The following is a 26,331-nucleotide window of genomic DNA, read 5'->3' on the forward strand; positions in this document are numbered from 1 at the left end:
ATATTATAAGTTATATAGTTCGCTACTGACCCCCTATGGATCCATAGAGGGTTAGTAAAATCCATAGGGAGTTTTAACCAATTACAACGTGATAATTCATCTGTGGTCCGATAAGAATATATATATGGTTTAGGGGTGGGGACAATTTCCAAATTTTTAAAACAGGAGGGGTGATGTGACCCAAGGGACTCGTGTATTTCATTTGATTTGTAATATTGTCATGAATATATATGGTTAAGGTATCTCAACCATTTCCAAGTTCTCGAACATGAGTTGGGGGAGTCCCTTAGGTCACCCGGCAACTCGAACAGGAGTTGGTAGGTGACCTCATGGACTCCCCCTATATTTCATTTAATTGTTTAATTGTCCCATACATAGATAAATATGGTTTAGGGATGGTTATCTCGACAATTCTGAATTCTAAAACAGGAGGGGTGAGGTGATCCTAAAGACTCCCAACAATATTTCACTTGATTTGTTTAATTGCCCCATATATGACTATATATGGTTTAGGGATTTGGATCTCGACAGTTTACAATTTCTAAAGCAGAAAGGGGCGGGTGACAATTGGGATTCTGCCTATAATTTATTTGATTTTTCTAATTTTCTATATATGGATATATGGTTTGGGGTGGGGATCTCGACCAATTCCAAGTTCTGAAACAGGAGGGTGTTTGGGTAACCCCAGGGACTCTCCCTATAATCTATTTGATTTGACTTATTGGTTATTTATATATATATACTAGAGCACACCCGTGATATCGCGGGTCCGTGACTGAATTAAAGTATATAACTATGCGCAAGCCTTATTTTAGTATTAGTATTGTCATCTGATAAAGTCATGCCGATTTTAAGATACACAGTTTTCTCTGCTTTCTGTTTAAAACCGTCGAACTGGAACTTATCAAATATTGGTAATATTAATTATTTGGAAACGTGACAAAAGGTCCTGGAATGGGGTATTTTTTAATCAACAGATTTGTCCTATATTAGTTATGAATAAAGTTGAATTCTTTGATTCGGTGTTTAACGTCATACCCGCTGACAAATTGAAAACTGTACCCATACGCCATATTTTTAGTCCAGATTTTTAGTATTCGTATTGTTAACCTCTTAGAAAGTCTTACTGATTAAAATACTACAATAGGTAAAAATTTGACAATTTAGTAGTGTCAACCTTGTGATTATGACCCGTGTATATAGCATATTAATCCTGAGTACACCGTTTGGTGGTGCGCCTGTGAGATGCGGAACGTACAGATAAGGTATCAGGCAACAGGTGAATATACTATTGGTATCGGTATCGGACTCGACCCGGAACTTCTTAATTATTGGCAATATTAATTACGTGGAATACAAAAGGGCCTGGAGTGGTGTAATTTTTAATCTACACCTTTGTACTATATTAGTTGTATATAAAGTTGAATTCTTTGATTCGTTGATTTTACGTGATGACGGCTGACAAATTGGACCTCGTCTTTTTAGTATTATAGATATATGGTTTAGGGGTGGGGATCTCGATATTTTCCAAATTTTAAAACAGAAGGGGTGATGTGACCCCAGGGACTCCCCTTATATTTCATTTGATTTGTCCCATACATGACTTCACATGATTAAGTGGTTGGGAATTCGACCGTTTACACGTTCTTAACAGGAGAGGATGGGGAAAACCACGGACTCCTCCTATATTTCATTTGATTTGTCTTATTGTCTATACATGAACATATATGGTTTTAGTGGTAGTGATCTGAACCATTTCCAAGTTCTCAAACAGGAGGGGTTTGAGTGACCCAAGGGACTCCCCCTATATCTAATTTTATTTGTTTTGATATTTAGGAATATATATGGTTTAGGGATGGGGATCTCGACCAATTTCAAGTTCTCAAACGGGAGGATGTTTGGTAACCCTAGGGACTCCCAATATATTTCATTTGATTTGTTTTATTGTCCCGTACATGAATGTATATGGTTTAGGGTTGGGAATTTTGACCTATTTCAAGATCTCAAACAGGAGGGTGTTGAGTGACCAAAGGGACTCCCCCTATATTTCATTTGATTTGTTTTATTGTCCCTTGCATGAATGTATATGGTTTAGGGTTGGGAATTTCGACCTATTACAAGATCTCAAACAGGAGGGTGTTGAGTGACCAAAGGGACTCCCCCTATATTTCATTTGATTTGTTTTATTGTCCCATTAATGAACATATATGGTTTACAGGTGGGGATCTCGACAATTTCCAAATTCTAAAACGGAGGGATGAGGTGACCCTAAGGGACACTTGCTATATTTGATTTGATTTGTTTTATTGTCCCATACATGACTATTTATGATTTAGGGGTTTGGATTTCGACCAATTCAAAATTCAAAACCAGGAGGGATTGGGTGACCCCATGGACTCCAATATATTTCATTTGATTTGTTATAATGTCCCATAAATGAATATATGTGGTTTAGTTGTGGGGACCTTGAGCGTTCACAAATCCTCAAACAGAAGGAGGTTGGGCGACATCGGGGATTTTTTATTTTATTTTCATTTGATTTGTTTTATTGTCCCATATACACCGTAACACGTATGTATATGATTTAGAGTTGGGGATCGCGATCATTTCCAAGATAGATTAAAGCACTCATCCTTTATTTCATTTTATTTGTTATATTGTCCTGTTCTCATTACTGAAGACCGTGTCTGTCTATCACTTACTGTTTTCGAGAAATAGTTATTTGAAAATTTAACACAATAAATCCCATAGGGTTCTACAGTTAATCAAGTCCTTCTTTAAGTCTTTACTAGAACACACCCGCGAAATCGCGGGACTTTAGAGCGTGGTTGAAAGTATGTAAAGTGTTGTAGGAAGAACTTTGTAAAAGATTTACTGACTTGTGAATTTCAGGAAAAGTATCAGAAGTAATAGGTACTTGGGGACAGGAAAATGTTTTTTTAACCCTCCTTTATTTCCAAAATTCCTATCTTTTTGTTTTCTATTAATTTCATTATGAACATACATGTAGTATATTATGAACATTCAAGTCAGGGGCCTGTAATTCAGTGGTTGTCGTTTGTTGATGTGTTTCATTTTTGTTTTTTGTTCATTTTTTGTTAATAAATAAGACTGTTAGTATTCTCATTTGAATTGTTTTACATTGTCATTTCGGGGCCTTTTATATCAGACTATACAGTATCGGCTTTGCACATTGTTGAAGGCCGTAAGGTGACCTTAAAATGTTAATTTCGGTGTCATTTTTGGTCTCTTGCGGAGTGCTGTCTCATTGGCATTCATACCTCAGCTTCTTTATTTGTAAAAAAAACTTAATGACTGGAGAATTTCAGAAAAGGTATCAAAAGTCATAGGTAATTTGGGACAGGATAATTGTTTTTTCTAGCCCGGCTCCTCCTTTTTCCACAAAAGAAATCCTTTTTTTTTGTTAGTTCTCTATTAATTTCAATGACACATTGATAATTGTAGCGCTTATCTGTATATTATGAACATTCATAAAAGGGGAGATCGCACCGGGCGGGGTCCTGATCCCGATATCCCGGTCTTAAGAACATGAAATCCCGAGGTTCCGAATTTAATATTAATTAAATATCTCGACATCCTGAAATTCGAAAAAAGAAATACCGGATCCTGAAATTTCGATCTTAAAAACACCCGTTCCCGACGTCCCGAAAAGGTCCTGCTTCATTTATTACTATAAGTAAAGTGTATTTTCTTTTAAATTCAATTCTCAGTTTATTAATCGACCCACGGCGGTTATTGACATATTATACAGACGCCCTCTATTTAATAAACTCTGTGACCGCCGTGGATAGTAAACTTGAAAATGGTATCAGACAGAAAATACACTTTATTCCTAGTATATGTATTTGTTTCAAAGTATACAATAAACGCAAGCTGGAGGTCTGATCTGAATTAAAATTTCGTCCAATGACGGATATCAGACAGAAAATACACTTTATTCGTACTATATGTATTTTAAAAGTATGGTACCTAAAAGTATACAGAAAACACAAACCGGAAGTCTAATCTGACTTAAAATTTCGTCCAATGACGGAAACATATCCGGACGACTTCTTTCTCGTTTTTCTCCCAAAATAACTCAATCTGTATAATCATATGAATGGATGACAAATGCGATTATGCACTGTATATATAGGACACAGAGGCATGAAGATTAATTTATTGTGGAAAGAAGAGAAGCGACACCCAAAATGAGGTCTTCTCGTTTAATAGTATAGATAGAAATGGACTCCAATAGTATACACTAACAAAAAATGCTGACTCGGCCGGGATTTTAGTATAACATTTTATGAAATCCATAGCAAATCTAAAATGCGTAGCGAGTTGTCTTCTGTAAGCCACTGTCACACATGAAAGCCTTGTTCACACCTCAACGGATAGCTCGAACGGATGCCTAACGATTTCCATTTTTTTCAATTCGTTCATGCCCGTTAGACGTCCGTTCATATCCGTATCATGCCCGTTAAGCGGACGTTATATCCGGTGGAAAATTTGAGCATGTTCAAAACTTTGAACGGACATTCAACGGACAATTTCGTCAGCGGACAACTTTAATTTTTTATCCGTTAGGCGTCCGTTCGTGCTATCCGGTAAGGTGTGACTGAGAATTAACGGATAGCTCGAACGGATACCTAACGATTACCTTTTTTTCAATTCGTTCATGTCCGTTATACATCCGTTCTCAATCGTTAGACGTCCATTCATATCCGTTTCGTGTCCGTAAAGCGTACGTTATATCCGGTGGAAAATTTTGAGCATGTTCAAAACTTTCAACGGACGTCCAACGGATGAAGTGTCCGTTGAACGTCCGGTAGGCGTCTGTTTTGGACGGTACTCGTCCATTTCGTTTCAATTTTGTATCCGTAAATTGTCCGCTACAGTTCCGTTGGAGGTAAAAAAGACAAATTCATTAACGGATTTCGACCGGATGTGTCACGTATAAAACGAATGTTGAACAAATGTGAAACGGACCTCTACCGGACGTATAACCGACAAAACGGATGATGAACGGATCTGCGAAAAAAATTTGGCAGAAAAAAAAATAATCAGAAAAATATCAAAAGGTCTTTCCATTGAAAATTGGAAATACCTTATAATAGTCAATGATCAGAAGAAAATCAAATGGCTTTTGTTGAGTTTTATTTCCCCATTTTATATTATATTTTAACTTCAAATTTCTCATAATTTATCATTTAAAGTTTATTCTGTAATTATTTATCATTTGAAATTTCAAATGAGAAAATTATGAAATATTGGAAGCATTTCCTAGAAATTTCTAAAGACATTTATTTATAATTTAGATGTATTGGTCTGTCAGTTTGAAACGTATCACACTATTAATAACCTTAATTAACACAAGTATTGAATTGTAAACATATTTTAATTTATTTCAAGATGATAATGATTGCTGTGTATAGTCTCGCGGCACATATGCTGCGGCACAGATATGCTTTGAAGATGTTGAAGGCTTTGCCATGCGGGCATAAAAAAATCTCCAATGTTATTACACCATATATGTACACACATACGTTTTTGATGAATGTGACAACTATATAAGCAATACAATGTCAATGTAATTTTTCTGTATCATTCACTCTTTATATTCAGTATAGCTATGACATATAAATACGATACTATTATAGTTTTTGAATATAATATTTGAAACAGGATACACAAGGTACAAATACACACCAGAAACGCCTCAGTTATTATATGTATGTAAAAGAAAATATCATATATACGTCTGAACAAATGAACTCGTATAAGATATAAGATATCTCATAAAAATGAAATTATATAAGATATCTTATATATTATAGGAGATATCTTATATATTATAAAGATATCTTATTTAGTTTATAAGATATCTCATAAAGTTGATAAGATATCTCATAAAGTTTATAAGATATCTTATATAGTTTATAAGATAAGATATCTTATATAGTTTATAAGATAAGATATCTCATATAGTTTATCAGATATCTTATATAATTGTCTTTATAAGATATCTAATATAATTGTCTTTATAAGATATCTTATATAATTGTCTTTGTAAGATATCTTATATAATTGCCTTTGTAAAATATCTTATATAATTGTCTTTATAAGATATCTTATATAATTGTCTTTATAAGATATCTTATATAATTGTATTTATAAGATATTTCATAAACTATATTAGATATCTTATAAACTATATAAGATATCTTATAAACTATATAAGATATCTTTAAAATTATATAAGATATCTTATATAAAAGTTGTTTATAAGCTTTATAAGATATCTTATAAAATGTAGAAGATATCTTATAAAATGTAGAAGATATCTTATAAAGTATATATAAGATATCTTATAAAGTATATATAAGATATCTTATAAAGTATATATAAGATATCTTATAAAGTATATATAAGATATCTTATTAACTTTATTAGATATCTTATATAACATTAAAGATATAGTATATAACATTAAAGATTTCTTATATAATATATGAGATATCATATAAAAATGAAATTATATAAGATATCTTATATATTATAGGAGATATCTTGTAATTAGAATAAGTAGTAAAACGGCTTGCCATATATAATGGAATATGCGACGTTCACACAAGTGAGAGTTAAGCTTGCTATGCAACAAAATTGAATGAACCATTATTTATATAAGGAATTGCCTGTTACAAGCTTTTTCAGAGTTCAGGTTGGGGCATGTTAAGTTTGTAAGGGAATTCAAACTATTTCTCTTCATCTTGAGATAATGTATATAAAAGTAAAATTTTGTTATTCATATTTCAACTCCATTTATAGAGGTGCACCTGAGATCTACCTGTGTTGTTAGAAGGGAAATACAATCGAGTGAAATTCCTACTCTGATCATGTTTTAGACACAAAATAAGGTATGATCTGTCGAGACCAAAATTTGTCTAAAAAATGCATTAACTGCAGTGCTTCCCTTAGCACATTTGTGCTTTTCATCTTTTTTGTTTGTTTAACTTTGATAATATCTCAAATTGATAAAAGAATTTAAAACGTCAACCCCTTTTACGGTAGTTTTTATGGCAAGTTACTGATAGTCTTTGATTGAAATAACAATATAACTCTTGATATGCTTCATTTAGTTATAAAAGATTTAACTTAAATTTCAAGCCTATGCATATATCTGATCTTTCATCCAATAGCAATTTTAAACACTTCTGTTCGTAAAAATTCTAAGACTAGAAAAGTTGTCACATTTTAACTTTTTACTTCAGTTTTGTTTATCCAAGTCTGTATTCTCCGTTCTGTCGCCCCTTTCTCCTTTCTCTCATCCCGTTGCTCATGAAAGTCTTATAAATGGAAAGCTCATTTAAATTGAAATCGATCAAATATGTGGGTTTTCTTATGGCTAGTCCCGGTCTTGTCCTTTAGCAAGTTTATTAGTTAGTCAGTTTGTTTTAGATTTATGAGTTTGACTGTCCCTTTGCTATCTTTCGTCCCTCTTTTAGCAAGATAGAAGTCATGTTTCTTCTACTTCAAAAACCTTAAAAGAGGGACGAAAGATACCAAAGGGACAGTCAAACTCATAAATCTAAAACAAACTGACATCGCCATGGCTAAAATAATAGTACACATGACACAACAGAGAAAACTAAAATATAAACAACACGAACCCTACCAAAAACTAGGGGTGATCTCAGGTGCTCCGCATGTGGCACCTGTCGTGTTGCTTATGTGATAACAAATCCGGTAAATAGTCTAATTCGGTAGGTCACAGTCATGAAAGGGAAGGGGATGAATTGTATTTACGAGGTAAGGAACATATCCGATATCATTTGTAAAACGGTTATTCCATATTGGTCAACCAACTCGTGATTGCGTCCGTAAAATTGCGAAGGGATGATTTCAATTTCACCATTTGGAACTCTTGGTTTAACAGCTTCCTTGTTAGCAGCAACCCTCGATCAAGAAAATCATGATAGAAAATGCAAGCACGGGAATCTCGTACCAATTGGGAGTTATATACCCCGTATGCAGGTGCTGCTGGAATGTTGCTTCTTAGAAATGGCAAGTTTACAATTGGAAAGTTGAAATCTTTAATGTTTAATAGGTTTTTACTGTTTGTTTGCATTGAATTTGATGCACTCTGTTTCCAGACGATATTTTTAAAAGTAGGTATCAAAACGCTGCTAATAAAGACCAACCAGATGCTCCGCAGGGCGTAGCTTTATACGACCGCAGAGGTTGAACCCTGAACGGTTGGGGCAAGTATGGACACAACATTCAAGCTGGATTCCGCTCTAAATTTGGATTGTGATTAATAGTTGACACAGCATAGGTTTCTGACACAGAATGAATGTATTCAAATGAACTTAAAATTTTTGTTTTCTCTTAGAGCAATTCAATATGCTGTTGAATATTAATCCTCTCAAAAAAATGTTTGAAGAAATTTTCTTTCTATTTATGAAATTTCAAATGAGAAAAATTGAACCCAATTTTTTTAATCACATCCCCCTTTCCCTTACTCCAAAACTAATTTCAATTAAAATATTCTAATGGAGTTTGCAACAATTACTACTCATTTAAATACATCATAAAATATTAAGATGCAAAAAAACTGCTTGTTATCACTGAATGGTAAAGATTATTTAAATTTATCAGTTGGTAGTAAAAAGTAAATATACATTGTATATTGTATATAACAAAGATTTAAGTTGATTCTGGACAAAGAAAGATAACTCCAATTAAAAACAATTCTTGCAGATATTTCTTGCTTACTATACTGGACAAAGAAAGATAACTCTTAATTAAAAAAATATTTGCAATTTCACAATATTGTGAAATTAGATATTTCTTGCCATTGCACAATACTGTGCAATTGAAAAGACTTGCTATTGCACAATACTTAATATAATAATTTTAGATCCTGATTTGGACCAACTTGAAAACTGGGCCCATAATCAAAAATCTAAGTACATGTTTAGATTCAGCATATCAAAGAGGCCCAAGAATTTAATTTTTGTTAAAATCAAACTTAGTTTAATTTTGGACCCTTTGCACTTTAATTTAGACCAATTTTAAAACTGGACCAACAATTAAGAATCTACATACACAGTTAGATTTGGCATATCAAAGAACCCCAATTATTCAATTTTTGATGAAATCAAACAATGTTTAATTTTGGACCTCGATTTGGGCCAACTTGAAAACTGGGCCAATAATCAAAAATCTAAGTACATTTTTAGATTCAGCATATCAAAGAACCCCAAGGTTTCAATTTTTGTTAAAATCAAACTAAGTTTAATTTTGGACCCGTAGACCAATTTGAAAACGGGACCAAAAATTAAGAACCTACATACACAGTTAGATTCGGCATATTAAAGAACCCCAATTATTCAATTTTGATGAAATCAAATAAAGTTTAATTTTGGACCCTTTGGGCCCCTTTTTCCTTAACTGTTGGGACCAAAACTCCCAAAATCAATACCAACCTTCCTTTTGTGGTCATAAACATTGTGTTTAAATTTCATTGATTTCTATTTACTTTAACTAAAGTTATTGTGCGAAAACCAAGAATAATGCTTATTTGGGCCCTTTTTTGGCCCCTAATTCCTAAACTGTTGAAACCAAAACTCCCAAAATCAATCCCAACCTTTCTTTTGTGGTCATACACCTTGTGTCAAAATTTCATAGATTTCTATTAACTTAAACTAAAGTTATAGTGCGAAAACCAAGAAAATGCTTATTTGGGCCCTTTTTGGCCCCTAATTCCTAAAATGTTGGGACCAAAACTCCCAAAATCAATACCAGCCTTCCTTTTATGGTCATAAACCTTGTGTTAAAATTACATAGATTTCTATTCACTTTTACTAAAGTTAGAGTGCGAAAACTAAAAGTATTCGGACGACGACGACGACGACGACGACGACTACGACGCCAACGTGATAGCAATATACGACGAAAATTTTTTCAAAATTTGCGGTCGTATAAAAATTGAATTTGGTTATTTGGCCGCACGCCTTTCCCTTTTTCCATTTTTCGAAAATAATAAAGCTGTACAGAAAAAATCAATTGTGGTTTCGGAAGAGTCTCCTCTCCATAAGTGAAATCAAATTCAAACCATTCTGTTTATTACAAGAAAGGTAACATAGATTGGTCTTTGACCTGATTGATTTTTGATACAGCTTCATATTAATTTACGCTTGGTGTGGAGGGTTGGTTGTATTTTTTTTGTTCGAATTGGACATGCTGTACAAGTGCAGATGGTAACAAATACACCATTTCAACACATGCATTGGGAGTAAAAACCAATCACAAATGATCAACAAAGGTGTCTTTTTAGGGAGAGCAACATTACTGACATGAGCGTTAAAAAAGTAAGAAGGTATTCACGATCCTTAAAGAAGGTTTTATAAGAAGTACACATAAAAGGATGTACTAGCTTATGTTGAATTAAAAGTGTTGTCATGAAATGGAGACATGGGAAGTCAATAAGACTGCAACTGGCCAACTAACGACTCATAACTTCAGTTACATCTATATTACACAGAACAAATACATAATGGGCGAAAATTTTCAAACTGCTTATTTGAAGATTTCATAAAGATTGATTGGTCATTTGAACTGGAATATTTACTAGAGCTATTATAAAATCTATCAAATGATAGCATCACTCGTTCAAAACATTGTGCTACAAGACGTTGCGAGGTAGCCGATATTGACCTTAAAATGGTTGTATTGACTTTTGTTGTAAAAAAATAGACAGATTGGAATTTTGTTTCATGACCACTTAAGTAAGGATTTAATTGTAATTATATGCAATACAAAGTCTTACCATCAAGAGTCTACATAATTATTGATTTTATACAGAAAATTCGCCCTTTTAAAACATTAAATATTTTACAAATGATACGTGAAGATTTATTAAACTCTTTTCTTAAAACATTGCAAAACAAGAATGTGTTCCCAGTACACGGATGCCCTATCCGCACTATCATTCACTATATTCAGTAGACCGTGATAATGGGGTAAAATCTCGAATTTGGCATTAAAATGAAACAACCATATCATAGGGAACATGTGTACTAAGTTTCGGGTTGATTGGACACCAACTTCATCAAAACCTACCCTGACCAAAAACTTTAACCTGAAGCGGGACAAACAGACGGGCGGACTCACAGACCAGAAAAGATAATGACCATAAATGGGACATAAAAATCATTCTGATTGGTATAGTTGTACACATATATTATCATAAATTGCGATGAACAGTGATATAGCAATCACCGAATTCCCACACAAATGTTAGCACACACTATAGTCATATTAATTATAATTGTACACATATATTATTGTTGTAATCGACTTGTCCGGATCTGATATCACCGAAACCGGACATTGACTTATAGTGCGACTGTCAACTTCCTGTGGTGAGTACTTTGATCATTGCAGAATAACCAGAGAGCTTGATGAAGACAGACGTCTAACCCTCAACTCGTATCTGCCATTTGCCATACACGTACTTGGATAACTCAAGGTAACCTTACTTATTATATCAGTCTAGTTGCAAATACTATATTGGTGTCAGAAGTTTGTTTCAACTCACCTGGAGAATACCGGTAATGATTTTGTAGCGGCAAAATTTTTCTTTTCGAATTTTGAAACGAGAAAAGATTCGAAATTGACGAAATATACGGAGAATTTTCTAAGTGTTTAAAACAATTGTCAATAATCCTTTGTCAGTTTCACTGATTATTTATTTGACAATTATTTAATCATTTTAGAAACTGAAGTTTGATCGATTATTTTTTCTTTGTCATTGTCAATGACAAAGAGATACCTGTAGGCAAGTGTCAGTGTTACTGAAACTTATCCTATTAACAATTTAGTCAGTGTTACTGATTAATTATATAGCAAGACATTGTGTATTATCATTTTTTAAGAAATAGATTTATTCAATCATGACAGAACCACTGAATATTAACACAGCTACATTTTTACAACTGAAGTCATTAAAAGGCATAGGGGAGGCTAAAGCAAATGCCATACTAAGGGCAAGGGAAGAAAAAGGTACTCTTACTGAAGACAACATCTTTGATATTACAGAAATTTCTAGTACTCTTTGGACATCTTTATTAAAAGATAATTTAATAACTTTTAAAGAAGTAAAGCCACCGGGGGAAGATCTTGCATCAAAGGTAGCATTACTAAGGGATAAAATATCTAGTATTGAAAAAGATCGCTCTGAAATGGTAATTAGTTTTCAGTTACAGGCCGACCAGATGAGAGAGAAGAACCTGGCCATATTGGAACAACAAAGGTTGCAGTATGAGCAAGAGCGAGATGAATACATACAAAAGGTAAAACTAGAGATAAATCAATTTAGAGAAAAGGTAGAAACTAAAGATAGGGAATTAGACCGGTATCATGAAAAAACAGAGAGAATGCAATCTCAAATAGATCAGCAAGAGTCTCTTGCTAGAATCCAAAAGGTAATAACTGACAGGGAATCTAAATCAGGAGTAAGTTATAAACCTCCTTCAACTCCCGACAAATATGGTCCATCTGCTCCAAAACTGGCTATTTTTGATGGCAAAAGTGACTGGCGACCATACTTTTTACAGTTCTCTACCATAGCTGATAGATATAAATGGAGTGATGAGCAAAGATTGTTCAAATTAATAGAACTTTTAAGAGATAGGGCTTTAAAGTACTACAGTAACAGGGTTAAATCATTACAGGCCAATTATAAACTGTTTTGTCAGAAATTTAATGAGAAATTTGGGAAAAAGGAGTTACCCCATATTTTACGTAGATTATTACAGGATTTGAGACAAGAAAATGAAGAGAATTTGAGAGATTTTGCAGAGAGGGCACAGGAGTTGGCGGTTGATGGTTACCCTGACACTCCAGAGAAGTTTGCTGAGACGCTTGCTACTGATGCATTTTTGAGAGGTTGTCTAGATAAAAGAGCTGCTTTGGTTGCCATGGACAAGAACCCAGAATCCTTGGATCAAGCAGTCCAATTTGTACGTAGCGCAGCAGCTAACCAAAAAGTTTTCATGGGTGGTAAGAAGTCTGAAGTGAAGAGAGTTACATTTTCAGATACAGAAGATGTCCAAGAGCAGGAAGAAGAAACATTTGCTGTAAGGGTTGTTGAGAAAGATGATGATAAAAGAGGGGTAAGTGCTAGTATTGAGAAAAGAATTAAGAAAACAGAAGATGATCTTGCAGAGACAAAAATTATTGTGAAAAAGATTCTCAATATACTTAACCAAAATCAGGGTCAAAATCAGAGGTCAAGGAGTACATATAGGTCTCCTACACCAGAAAGATCAACAAGCCCATATAGGGGAACTGGATGTTTTCAGTGTGGAAAAGAAGGACATTTTGCCAGGGATTGTCCGAGTAGGATAATGTATCGAAATGGGTCGCCCATGCGAAGTAGGTCTCCATCACCAAATCACAACACTTTAAACTACCAGGGATCAAGAAAGACGGCCAATTCTTGATCAGCTCGGAACATGGTGGCCAAATATGTACAGATGTAACAATTTACAAATAAAAGACATTGACAATACAGCAAAAATTCAAGAACTATTTTTGTATAAACATAATTCAAATTCAAAAACATTGTACATAAACTTAACTCTTAATGGGCAAAAAGTTTTAGCTGTTGTAGATAGTGCAGCTCAGGTTTCCGTGATCAGTACATCACTCCTTAAACAGTTGGGGCCAAGAGTAAAGATGAAGCAGCACATAATATTGAAAGGAGCTGGAAAAGGGTCTGAAATGGAAGCCAGATACACAGATGACCTTGACTTGACAGTTGGTAAACTCAAAGTCAAATGGAGGTTTGTGGCTGCAGAGATTACAGATAAGGTAATATTAGGTATTGATTTTTTGGAACATTTCAAGGCTATAATTGATCTAGGCAATTATACTGTTCAGATAAATCAAGATCTCATACCCGCCATTTGTTTAGGTGATAAGGAGGGTAAAATTTCACATGTTTACAGAGTAACGGTAGGGAGGAAAACAGTTGTTCCACCGCAGTCAATGAAGGTATTGAAAATTGAGATTGATAGGACACCTAACTCTGATATTATTATACAACCAAACTATGAACTCAAAGGTTTACTTACACCGAATGTCGTGCTGAAAATAGGTCAGGAGGTCTCAACAGTAGTACGCAATGGCTCCAATAAGTTTGTCACTTTGAAAGGAGGGTTGAAATTTGGAATTGGCACAGAAATAGAATGTGCAATACCCTTGACAGATGTAGATGAACTTGACAGGTTTTCTGACAAGTCAGTTAATGATTTTGTAACACATCAAGTTGCCCAGGCTGACAGAATATCTGATAGCCTGACAACTGGGTCAGAGTCGAATGAAAACTCAAATATGGGATCACAAGCACATACAATTTTATCCATTAAAGCTGACAAGAACCACTCTCATGCAGAGGTAAGTTCACAAGATTTTGATAAAAACATGCCTGACAGGGTCTCTGTCAAGCAAGTTCATTCAATTAAAGATATAGATGAACTTATTCCAAAACATATACAAGATCTGTATTCAAGGACCATTAAAGGTATGGCACTGTCAGAATGTAAGGACATAGCAGAATTATTGATTCAATTTCAAGATGTGTTTGCGAAAGGGGATATGGATCTGGGTTTATTTAAAGGGGAAATTAAACACCGTATCCACACTGGAGATGCTACTCCAGTAAAACATCGTCTGAGGCGGACTCCATTAAAGTTTGAAGGTGAGGAACAAAAACATTTACAGGATATGTTGGATAAAGGGGTTATTCAGCCGTCAATATCTGATTGGGCGGCATGTCCGGTTCTAGTACGGAAAAAGGATGGCTCTATCAGGTACTGTCTAGACTATAGGGGGCTCAACTCAGCTACAACAAAAGATTTATTTCCGATAGCGAAAATAGAAACCTGTCTAGATACTTTGCGTGGACGCCAGTACATGAGTACGGTGGATATGGCTGCGGGATATTGGCAGTTGGAAATAGACGAGAGAGACCGCTATAAGACCGCTTTTGTGACTAAGTATGGTTTGTTCGAGCACGTCAGACTGCCATTTGGTCTCTGTAACTCGCCAGCTACTTTTAGTAGAGTTGTTCAGTTAGTATTGCAGGGTTTAACTTGGGAGGAGTGTTTAGCATATCTGGATGATGTCATCATTTTGGGTTATAGTTTTGAGGACCACCTACAGAAGCTGAGACATGTATTAGAGCGATTCCAGCAGTATAATCTCAAGTTGAAACCATCAAAATGCAATCTGTTCCAACAAGAGGTAAAATTTTTAGGCAAGATTGTCAGCAAGGATGGGATCTCAATAGATCGTAAGAACATTGATACTGTACAGAAATGGCCACTTCCAAAAAGTAAGAAAGAGCTAGAATCATTTTTGGGATTTGCTAATTACCACAGGGAGCATGTGTCTCACTACGCTGCTCTGGCCGCACCTTTACATGTCCTGACAGGAGGAAAGGAGTTTAAATGGGAATCAGAACATCAAGATGCATTTAATAGTATTAAGAAGGCTTTAACTACACCACCTGTATTGGGATATCCTGATCCGAACTTTCCATTCATTTTGGATACTGATGCCTCTGAAAATACTATCGGAGCAGAATTGAGTCAAATTCAAAACGGCAAGTGTGTTACGGTAAGCTATGCAAGTAGGGTATTGACACCAGCTCAGAGAAAATATTGCACTACACGGAAGGAACTTCTAGCAATAGTAGCCTTTACCAGACAATACCGTCATTATCTTCTTGGTAACCAGTTCACTATACGCACAGACCATAACAGTTTGAAGTGGCTCATGAACTTCAAAAACATAGAGGGACAGTTAGCTCGCTGGCTAGAAGAGTTATCACAATATAACCTGAACATTCAACATAGACCAGGTAAGAGACATTCAAATGCAGATGGGCTTTCCAGGATACCTAATCACCAAGATCTTTGCTCACACTACAGCTCGGAGATACCCCTTAATTTGCTTCCTTGTGGAGGTTGTAAGTACTGCACTCGAGCAAGGAGCCAGTGGCAAACATTTGAAGAAGATGTAGACTTTGTGGTACCTTTGACAGCGAGATCTGTCAGCTGTACTTCACCAGTTGGCATCATAGGATTAACCATAAGGTCAATAAGGAATGTAACATCAGACAATAATATAGGTATAATGGGAATGCCTACCAGTTATTCAAATGATGACTTGGGGCAATTGCAAAGTCAGGATAAACATCTAAGTACTATTATTGCATGGTTAACACTGAATCATACTCTCTCTAAGCAGGAATTACAGATGCAGAGTCCAGGAGTTAGACATCTTTGGCAATGTAAGTCACAACTTAGATATCAAGACGGTATACTGTATTATATCTGGGAGGACCCTATTGGTTCTAGGATTCTTTTTGTGACTCCAGACAGTCTGAAAGATGAATTGCTCAGGTGTTGTCATGATCTAAGATCTTCTGGACATTTAGGGCAGGACAAGACACTTTCAAAACTAAGGAAGACGGCATACTGGTACAAGATGTCAACAGATTGCAAAATCTATGTAAGTTCATGTCATGTTTGTAATAGGCAGAAGAAGGCATGCAGGAAAGCAAGAGCAGATCTGGGGCAATATCACTCTGGGGTTCCTTTTGAAAGGATACACATGGACATTTTAGGCCCTCTACCTGTAACTAAAATGGGTAATAAATATATTCTTGTGATCCTTGATCAATTTACCAAATGGATTGAGTGTTGTGCTTTGCCGAACCAACATGCAGAAACAATTGCCAAAGCTTTTATGGACAGTACAATATCAAGATTTGGGTGTCCCTTGGAGATTCATACAGATCAGGGGAAAAATGTTGATGGCAACGTGATACGACAGCTCTGTGAACTCTTAGAGATAACGAAAACAAGGACGACAGCATATCATCCAGCTTCAAACGGTCAAGTTGAACGTTATAATCGCACTCTTGCGCAGATGATAAGGTGTTTCACTAAGAGACGACAAGATAGCTGGGATGTACACCTACAGCAACTTACTGGTGCCATTAGAGCTACAGAAAACAGACAAACTGGGTTCACACCAAATTTCATGGTTTTTGGCAAGGAAAATAGTCAACCTATTGACCTAGTTTTGGGTCTTGATGCACCTAACAGGACTAAAGAACAAAAAGAGCTAACAGATTATATCAAGATTCTTAGAGAGACGCTGACAGAGGTACATGTCCTTGCCAGGGAAAACATTAAAATGGCTCAGTGGAGACAGAAGAGAGATTATGACCTGAATGTCAATTGTAAGGTATATAAGGTAGGAGATATTGTTTTTAAGATAGATTCAGCCAGGAAAGTTGGGGTATGTCCAAAACTGAAGGCACCATGGAAAGGGCCCTTTGTGGTAGCTGAGGTTAAATCACCGGTCCTATACAAAATTAGGGACAAAAAAACATCTGAAGTTGTTCATCATGATAGGCTCAAACTCAGTCAAATTCGTGACTTACCTGTCTGGACACAAAGGCTTAAGAAAAGAATACTAGAACAGGTGGAGAGGAAAATGTTGGAAGATTTAACTGACAATGAAGAACACTGTGACTTAGGGCTAGATTGGCTTTTCAGTAATAATGAGCCAATGTTGTGGAACATGATGGACAGTGGCCTTGCACAGTCAGACTCTCTGACTGGTGGAGGCAATACTGGAATTGGGCAGTCAGATTTTCTGACTAATAAAAGGAGCTCACAAGAAGCTGATCAGTTTACACTACAGGATTGGGAAACCCTAATGAACCTTGATGATAATTTTGGGGATCAGACAATAATCTATAATGTAGCCGATACTGTGGAAGCACAAGTTAAACTGTCTGATAGGAGCAGAGGGAGGGACAGGAAGGCCCCTGCCCACTTTAGAGATTTTGTAATGGACTAATGATGATGCAGTTTGTGTATTAATAGTGTATATAGGTTAAATGTTTAATTTGTTTTTTCTTTATCTTATTTTTAAAGAATGGAAGAGGAAGAGCTAGACTATGAGCCAGAAGAAGAGGAAGTGGGTGTGCTGAAAGAACAGATAGAAAAGGAAGGGTGTTTGCTGAAAGAACAAAGAATTAAAGGTAGCAGTAATAATAAAAAAAGATCAAGACCATGCTGTATATGCTCTGGTAGGTTTGTGAATGTAAGAAGACATGTACTTCGGGCTCATGTACCCTGGTATACTGCACCTCTGTTGGCATGTTGGACCTGTCAACTTCAATTTGGCCAACAGGGTGCATTTACTATACATTGCAACGACTATCACAACTCAGAGCAGACACATGGGTATAAAGAGGAATTTTTGGTTGACTGGGTTGAATTGATGAATGGCTTACTCATAGAACTTTGTCGTCAGTTCGCGGTTTACACACTGGACAAATTGGTAACATTCGCCAGGGAGATGTCCACTCTAGAACAGTGTGACAAAGCAACCTTTCATCAAACAGACCTGCCGTTTCTGCTAAATTTCAACAGGATAAACCATTTTCACTCATCATCAGCTTACACGGTCTTTCCACCATCAAACATACATTCTCTCTTACACTGGAAAGTCTTAGCTTTATTAATTAAATCATCCGAGGATTCCGAAAATTTACTTTCATATAATTGTAAATTGTCTCTATGTAAAATTACTTCACATCCGATACACACAGTTATTGACACACATTTTCATTGGGACAAATTCTTCCTACAAGCCAGATTTTCTGGCTTGCCTTCATACATTTGGGAAGAACAAGATAATGAAAAATTTCAGATTAGAAAATTAATATCAAATTTTGTTTTTCCAAGTCGATGGACAGCTTGCCTAGATGGGGATTTGTTAAGGGAGGATAAGAGAATTCTCCACACTATTGGAATCCATCCGAAGGTAGCAGGGAACCAGGTGGGTCGGAACTTTAATGAGTTGAAAAGAAGAATCCCAGGTAATTTTTTAGCAATAGGGGAATGTGGATTGGACGTAAGTCAGGGGGAGAAAGATATAAGAGAGCAAGTTACGGTACTAAGAGTACAATTAGAGTTGGCCAGAGATTACAAGTTACCTGTCGTAATTCACTGCAGAGGTAAAAACATAACTGCCAGGTGCTTAGATATCATGTCAGAGATACTGGACAGGGATCATGGTGTCCACTGGCACTGTTTCTCCCAGGACAAGACAACATATGAAAATATAAAGCGGTGTTTTCCTAATACAAAATTTGGTATTTCTCCATTACTGTTAATGGAGGATACCTATCCACAACTCCGCTCACAGGTTTGCGAGATGAGCCTAGAGGACATCATTCTGGAAAGTGATGCACCATACCTCCACCCCAAGAACTATGAGGACAGTTCTCCAATATTGATTAGATCTATTATACAGAAATTGTCTATCATGTTTAATATTCCAGGAAGGGAAATTGCTGACATCACCACCCGAAATGCTCAGCAGCTATATAAGTTTGAATAGCGTATCTTTGTGTGTATATATATTTTTAACTGTAAATAACTATATGCGTGTGTGTATCATGTGGAACTGTAACAATTGTACTGTGTTGTAAAACTGTTATGTGAACTATGTGTGTTTGATGTGTAACTGTAAATATTGTGCCATTCTATTGAATGACTTTCGTTTCAAAGGACCACTGGAAATATTAGGACAAAGGGGGGTTATTACTGACATGGTTAAATGACAGTAACACCTCAAGTTATAAGTAAATCAATGGAGATATCATGATATCTGCGGGACAATTTCTGACATGATTAAATGACAGTAACTTCATTCACCGTTTAAGGAAATCATAGTGGGACAAAAAGGACTTCAAAATAGAGAACTATCACTAATCATTCTTTATATGAATTTATATTATACCAACAATCTTTTCAGAGAGAAGGGGGAAGAATGTTGTAATCGACTTGTCCGGATCTGATATCACCGAAACCGGACATTGACTTATAGTGCGACTGTCAACTTCCTGTGGTGAGTACTTTGATCATTGCAGAATAACCAGAGAGCTTGATGAAGACAGACGTCTAACCCTCAACTCGTATCTGCCATTTGCCATACACGTACTTGGATAACTCAAGGTAACCTTACTTATTATATCAGTCTAGTTGCAAATACTATATTATCATAAATTGCGATGAACAGTGATATAGCAATCACCGAATTCCCACACAAATGTTAACACACACTATAGTCATATTAATTATAATTCAAACATATGTCAATTTGAATAAGGTTTAATCCACCATTTTCTACATTTGAAAATGCCTGTACCAAGTCAGGAATATGACAGTTTTTGTCCATTCGTTTTTGATGCGTTTTGTTTTTTGATTTTGCCATGTGATTGTGGACTTTCCAAATTGATTTTCCTCTGAGTTCGGTATTTTTGGTGATTTTACTTTTTGAATAATACATATTTATTTGTCTTTAAATCTCTCGCATTTCAGACGAAAACTCAAATCATTATGAAACAAGCATTCTGCGAGTATTACATGGCAAGACATAGTCCGCTACTTTTTTCAATGTTTTAAAACTAAATCCTTATTTGATCTATAACTTGTTATGGTGTAACCTTCATGACAAATATCAAGTCAGTATCTTTAAGCATTACGAAAAAGTGTTGAAACGGGTTGTTTAATTGATTTTTTTTAAGTCAAAGGATCATAACTCTGCACAAATCATCAGACCAGACAGAGAAAAAATTTGAACTTAATCTGTAATTAAGTTACCATGACAAAACTATATACTAATTTTCAAATCAATATCAGTGGCGGATCCACTGACTGACCTAATAGAGGGCCCGCTCCAGTCACGCTTCAGTGATTCTCTATATAAGCAACCAATTTTTTTCCCAAGAAGGGGGGGGGGGGGCCTGACCCCACTAAATTTTTCTCTGAACATAAATTATGTAATCATGACAAAAAAGTGTTGAAAATTGATTATGTGAGTTAAGTTTTTAAGTCAAAGGACCACAACTCCGCACTAGACTGGAACACAATTCAAATTGTCTGTGTACCAGTTATTACATCAATATATTCAAGAATGACTTATATTTTGAAAAAAAAACACATATAGCTGTGGTTAAAATCTGTTCGCATTGACAACAAATACTGTAAAGCTGCTTTTACTTTCAATTTCTCGTTCATTTATTCATACTTCGACTCTTTGCCAAATGCTTACATGTAATTTATGATGAGCTTTATCCTTTATTTATCGTTAAAATGAATTTCTTTAAAAACTCCTTTACATAAGACAAAAAGGAAAAAAATTTTGAGGAAAAAAAAATTTTGAGGAAAAAAAATTTTGAAGCAAAAAAAAATTTAGTTTGGACTTGTAATATTTTTCAAAATTGAATATCGAAATAGGAAAAAGGAACCGAATAAGGAAATGGAAATCGAATAAGGAAATGGAAATCGAATAAGGAAATGAAAATCCAATAAGGAAATAGAAACCGAATAAGGAAATAGAAACCGAATAAGGAAATAGAAACTGAATAAGGAAACAGCAATCGAATAAGGAAATGAAAATCGAATAAGGAAATAGAAACCGAATAAGAAAATAGAAACCGAAAAAGGAAATGAATACTGAAAAAGGAAAAAGAAACCGAATAAGGAAATGGAAATCGAATAAGGAAATGGAAATCGAATAAGGAAATGAAAATCCAATAAGGAAATAGAAACCGAATAAGGAAATAGAAACCGAAAAAGGAAATGAATATTGAAAAAGGAAAAAGAAACCGAATAAGGAAACGAAAATCGAATAAGGAACTAGAAACCGAATAAGGAAATAGAAACCGAATAAGGAAATAGAAACCCAATAAGGAAATAGAATCCGATTCAGGGAATAGAAGCCGAAAAAGGAAATGAATATTGAAAAAGGAAAAAGAAACAGAATAAGGAAATGAAAATCGAATAAGGAACTAGAAACCGAATAAGGAAATTGAAACTGAATAAGGAAATAGAAACCCAATAAGGAAATAGAAACTAAATAAGGAAATAGAAACCGAAAAAGGAAATGAATATTGAAAAAGGAAAAAGAAACGGAATAAGGAAAAAGAAACCGAATAAGGAAATAGAAACCGAATAAGGAAATAGAAACTGAATAAGGAAATAGAAACCGAAAAAGGAAATGAATATTGAAAAAGGAAAAAGAAACCATATAAAGAAATGGAAATTGAATTAGGAAATGAAAATCCAATAAGGAAATAGAAACCGAATAAGGAAATGAAAATTGAACAAGGAAAAAGAAATTGAATAAGGAAACGAAAAAAATTAGGAAAAACAAAATTTGAGAACAAAAATTTGAGGATAAAAAATTTTGAGGAAAAAAAATTTTGAGGAAAAAAAAATTGAGGAAAAAAAAATTTGAGGAAAAAAAAAATTTGAGAAAAAAAAAAATTTGAGGAAAAAAAATTTTGAGGAAAAAAAAAATTTTGAGGAAAAAAAAATTTTGAGGAAAAAAAATTTTGAAGCAAAAAAAAATTTAGTTTGGACTTGTAATATTTTTCAAAATTGAATATCGAAATAGGAAAAAGGAACCGAATAAGGAAATGGAAATCGAATAAGGAAATGGAAATCGAATAAGGAAATGAAAATCCACTAAGGAAATAGAAACCGAATAAGGAAATAGAAACCGAATAAGGAACTAGAAACCGAATAAGGAAATTGAAACCGAATAAGGAAATAGAAACCCAATAAGGAAATAGAAACTAAATAAGAAAATAGAAACCGAAATAGGAAAAAGAAACCGAATAAGGAAAAAGAAACCGAATAAGGATATAGAAACCGAATAAGGAAATAGAAACTGAATAAGGAAATAGAAACCGAGAAAGTAAATGAATATTGAAAAAGGAAAAAGAAACCATATAAGGAAATGGAAATTGAATTAGGAAATGAAAATCCAATAAGGAAATAGAAACCGAATAAGGAAATGAAAATTGAACAAGGAAAAAGAAATCAAATAAGGAAACAGAAACCGAATAAGGAAATAGAAATGAAAAAGGAAATGAATATTGAAAAAGGAAAAAGAAACCGAATAAGGAAATGAAAATTGAATAAGGAACTAGAAACCGAATAAGGAAATCGAAACCGAATAAGGAAATAGAAACCAAATAAGGAAATAGAAACTAAATAAGGAAATAGAAACCGAAAAAGGAAATGAATATTGAAAAAGGAAAAAGAAACCGAATAAGGAAAAAGAAACCGAATAAGGAAATAGAAACCGAATAAGGAAATAGAAACTGAATAAGGAAATAGAATTTTGAGGAAAAAAAATTTGAGTAAAAAAAAATATTGAGGAAAAAAAATTTGAGGAAAAAAAAATTTGAGGAAAAAAAAAATTTGAGGAAAAAAATTTTGAGGAAAAAAAAATTTTGAGGAAAAAAAATTTGAGGAAAAAAAAAATTTGAGGAAAAAAATTTTGAGGAAAAAAAAAATTTGAGGAAAAAAAATTTTGAGGAAAAAAAAATTTGAAGCAAAAAAAAATTTAGTTTGGACTTGTAATATTTTTCAAAATTTGAATATCGAAAAAGGAAAAAGGAAAAAGGAACCAACTTGTGTCTGGTAAATTTTGCAACCTTTCAAAAAAAAAAATGAAAAAAAAATGTTATAATTTCCTCTTAAATCGTTACTAAAAATTGATTTATCTGTCCTATTTTACCCTTTTGGTTATACAAATCCTAACTATATAGTTATTTAATTATCATGACAACACTTCCATCGTAAAAAAAGTACGTGGATCATATGAGTATTTACAACCTTTCGATAAACTCTGGGCTTGTTAATTATTTTGTCGGATATGAAAGAGTCTAGATGTTAGAAACACTAGAGTTTTTTCGCGTAAAATACAATGCTAAATCGCCTATACGCATGTCTATCTTGCATGATTATCAAAATCTTCGAGAAATGTCTGTGTTTACTAAGTGCTCCGCCAAGGTCAATACAACGGTAGATACATTATGTATATTGAACCCGGGTGCCGCTTTTTGTGGTTGTGGTTGAAAATGTAACTGTACTCACAAGCTGAACCTGCTAAAACACCTTGGCCGTAGGGAGAAATAGTATTCCTAACTATTTGCCTAGTCGCAATAGAAAGGAATTAAGGACAGCCATCTCTCTGCAAAGTACTGTTCCTAAGCAAAAAAACTTTTTAAATAGAAAAATTGTGACTTACATTCTACTCCGTCTACTGAAGGTGGTCTTATATAGGACGATTCTACTACAAGACAAGACAAGACAAGATTATGTCAAGGTAGACAAATAATGGGTCAATACTAAAGTAAATGGGCCAGTAAAATAAAGTTCGAGAAAAAAGGTCGGAGTGCAGAAATATCGAGAGTACAGAATTAAGGGTAAAAACTTATAAAGAGTAGGGAAAGGCTAACAAAATGAAAGAATACAAAATTAAAGGACCTCATATAATTATGTTACAACAAAAGTTAAATGTCTTATGCCTAAAAGTTTATAGTTTTTACAATGATGTATATTACCTTTACCTTTTCCCCTCCACATTGCATTATAATTTTTTTTATAGGACTCACATTTGTCATTAATACTTCCAATCTATTTTTTCTTGCGTTTGCCCCTTGAAACGTTCACAAAAACCAAAGTATTTGGTAATTAATGATCTAAGTCGTCACTACAAAGTCGTCTTCAATATCAGAAATCATTAATAAAGCCCACTTTTGTAAACATATTTCTATCTTATCAGATTCATAATCCTCCAGGGTCAAATATTCAGAAAAATGTCAGAGGAAATCACAGATTAATTGGTTATTTTCTTACAGAAAAATGACAATTTCGTGTGCCAACGGATGATTTCGTAACTATTTTGAAGTAGTTGCAAGTTTTTATGGAGGATATGCATGCAACTAATGTACAAATCAATCTCAGCACCGAGGGAAAGTCTAATGAAACGATTTCCAAATTGTAATTCTTATCATAATATGTTTCCAGCAGTCAAAGGGTGATCTCAGAAAACTGTATTTACATCTATCAAATTTGTCTAAATATTATACACAATCATGGCATAGTGTATGGATTTGACATTTATTTAAATTAATAAATGGGTCTGACATAAAATATATAAAAATGGTTCAAAGGCTAAGAAACAGGAAGGAACGCTTGTCTCTGTGCCACTGCTTGTGTAGCTTTACTTCCGGATCACAGAATTCAGACCTTAATTGAGTTATACTTGATATTGCCATATCCAAACATTAACTGCATTTGACAAAACCTTTCGACAATTTAGCTCTCAATGCCCATCCCATTCGTGCTATATTAGGCCCGTCACTGACGAGTCCTTTTATGTACAAAATAATCATCAAGAGTTCTAAAAAAGGGACGAAAGATACAAAAGGGACAGTAAAACTCATAAATCTAAAATAAATTGACAACGCCATGGCTAAAAATAAAAAAGACAAACAGACAAACAATAGTACACATGCCACAACATAGAAAAATAAAGAATAACCAACACGAACCTTAAGTATACGCCTTGTATGTTTGATCTTTTTCAAAGGAATAAAAAGTAGGATTTATTGCTAAAATAGAATTCACCGAGATGTTTATGCATATTAGTTTGTAATGTCGACTTTGTATCGAGCTAAAAAGCTACTTAATTGTAAGCCCTTTTGAACTGACATTTGTGGGTTGTTCATCGTGTATATGCAACTGTTACACCTCTGTCCCATACTAGAGGATGATGGGCGCCCACTAACATGTTTAATTTCATCACATTCTGTTTGTGTCTATCCCAACTTAGCTTGTTATTCAGTGGTTTTTGTTTGTTGCTGTACATCATATAATATATGTATTATATTCAATTGTTCATAAATCAACTATTAAACGAAACATACATAAGTCTTATGTTTAGCATGCACTCATTCGGTTTATGCCAGTAACGACATTGTGAATTCCTGTTTGTTACTACATGTATTTAGCAGCAAGAATAAATCGTCTTCAAATCATCAGTTTACTTTCCACTTCTGCAATTGGCTTGGCACAACACCACAAATGAGGTTATACGTTTCATTGTGTTTTTTCAAGCTTATAACTTCTTGAATTTAAGAACACACAATTTTAAACCTTGAAAGCATATTTTGGTGGTTACTTTTGATTTTTCAAGGGCATTTATATAATACTATTGACAATGACGAAATAATAATATAAATTTTTTGTTAACTAAACTATGTTCTTTGAAATACATGTAAGGTGATAACTTTCAATTAATTTTTACTTTTCGTCCGCTACCAATCATCTTTTTTATTATGATAATTTCAGTTGGAAGCAATGACTT

General features: G+C 34.3%; 2 protein-coding genes across 2 annotated transcripts; both read left to right on the forward strand.

The window, feature by feature from the left end:
- Positions 1–11,359: 11,359 nt before the first annotated feature.
- On the forward strand, positions 11,360–13,511 carry LOC134697707 (uncharacterized). Its single transcript, XM_063559991.1, has 2 exons — positions 11,360–11,536; positions 12,267–13,511. The coding sequence occupies exon 2, from the start codon at positions 12,282–12,284 to the stop codon at positions 13,509–13,511; it is 1,230 nt and encodes a 409-aa protein (XP_063416061.1). The 5' UTR covers positions 11,360–11,536; positions 12,267–12,281.
- Positions 13,512–18,453: 4,942 nt separating this feature from the next.
- On the forward strand, positions 18,454–19,500 carry LOC134697708 (3'-5' ssDNA/RNA exonuclease TatD-like). Its single transcript, XM_063559993.1, has one exon. The coding sequence runs from the start codon at positions 18,454–18,456 to the stop codon at positions 19,498–19,500; it is 1,047 nt and encodes a 348-aa protein (XP_063416063.1).
- The last annotated feature ends 6,831 nt before the right edge of the window (positions 19,501–26,331 follow it).

The sequence above is a fragment of the Mytilus trossulus genome, chromosome 14 (assembly GCF_036588685.1).
Source record: "Mytilus trossulus isolate FHL-02 chromosome 14, PNRI_Mtr1.1.1.hap1, whole genome shotgun sequence".
NCBI lineage: Eukaryota > Metazoa > Mollusca > Bivalvia > Mytilida > Mytilidae > Mytilus > Mytilus trossulus.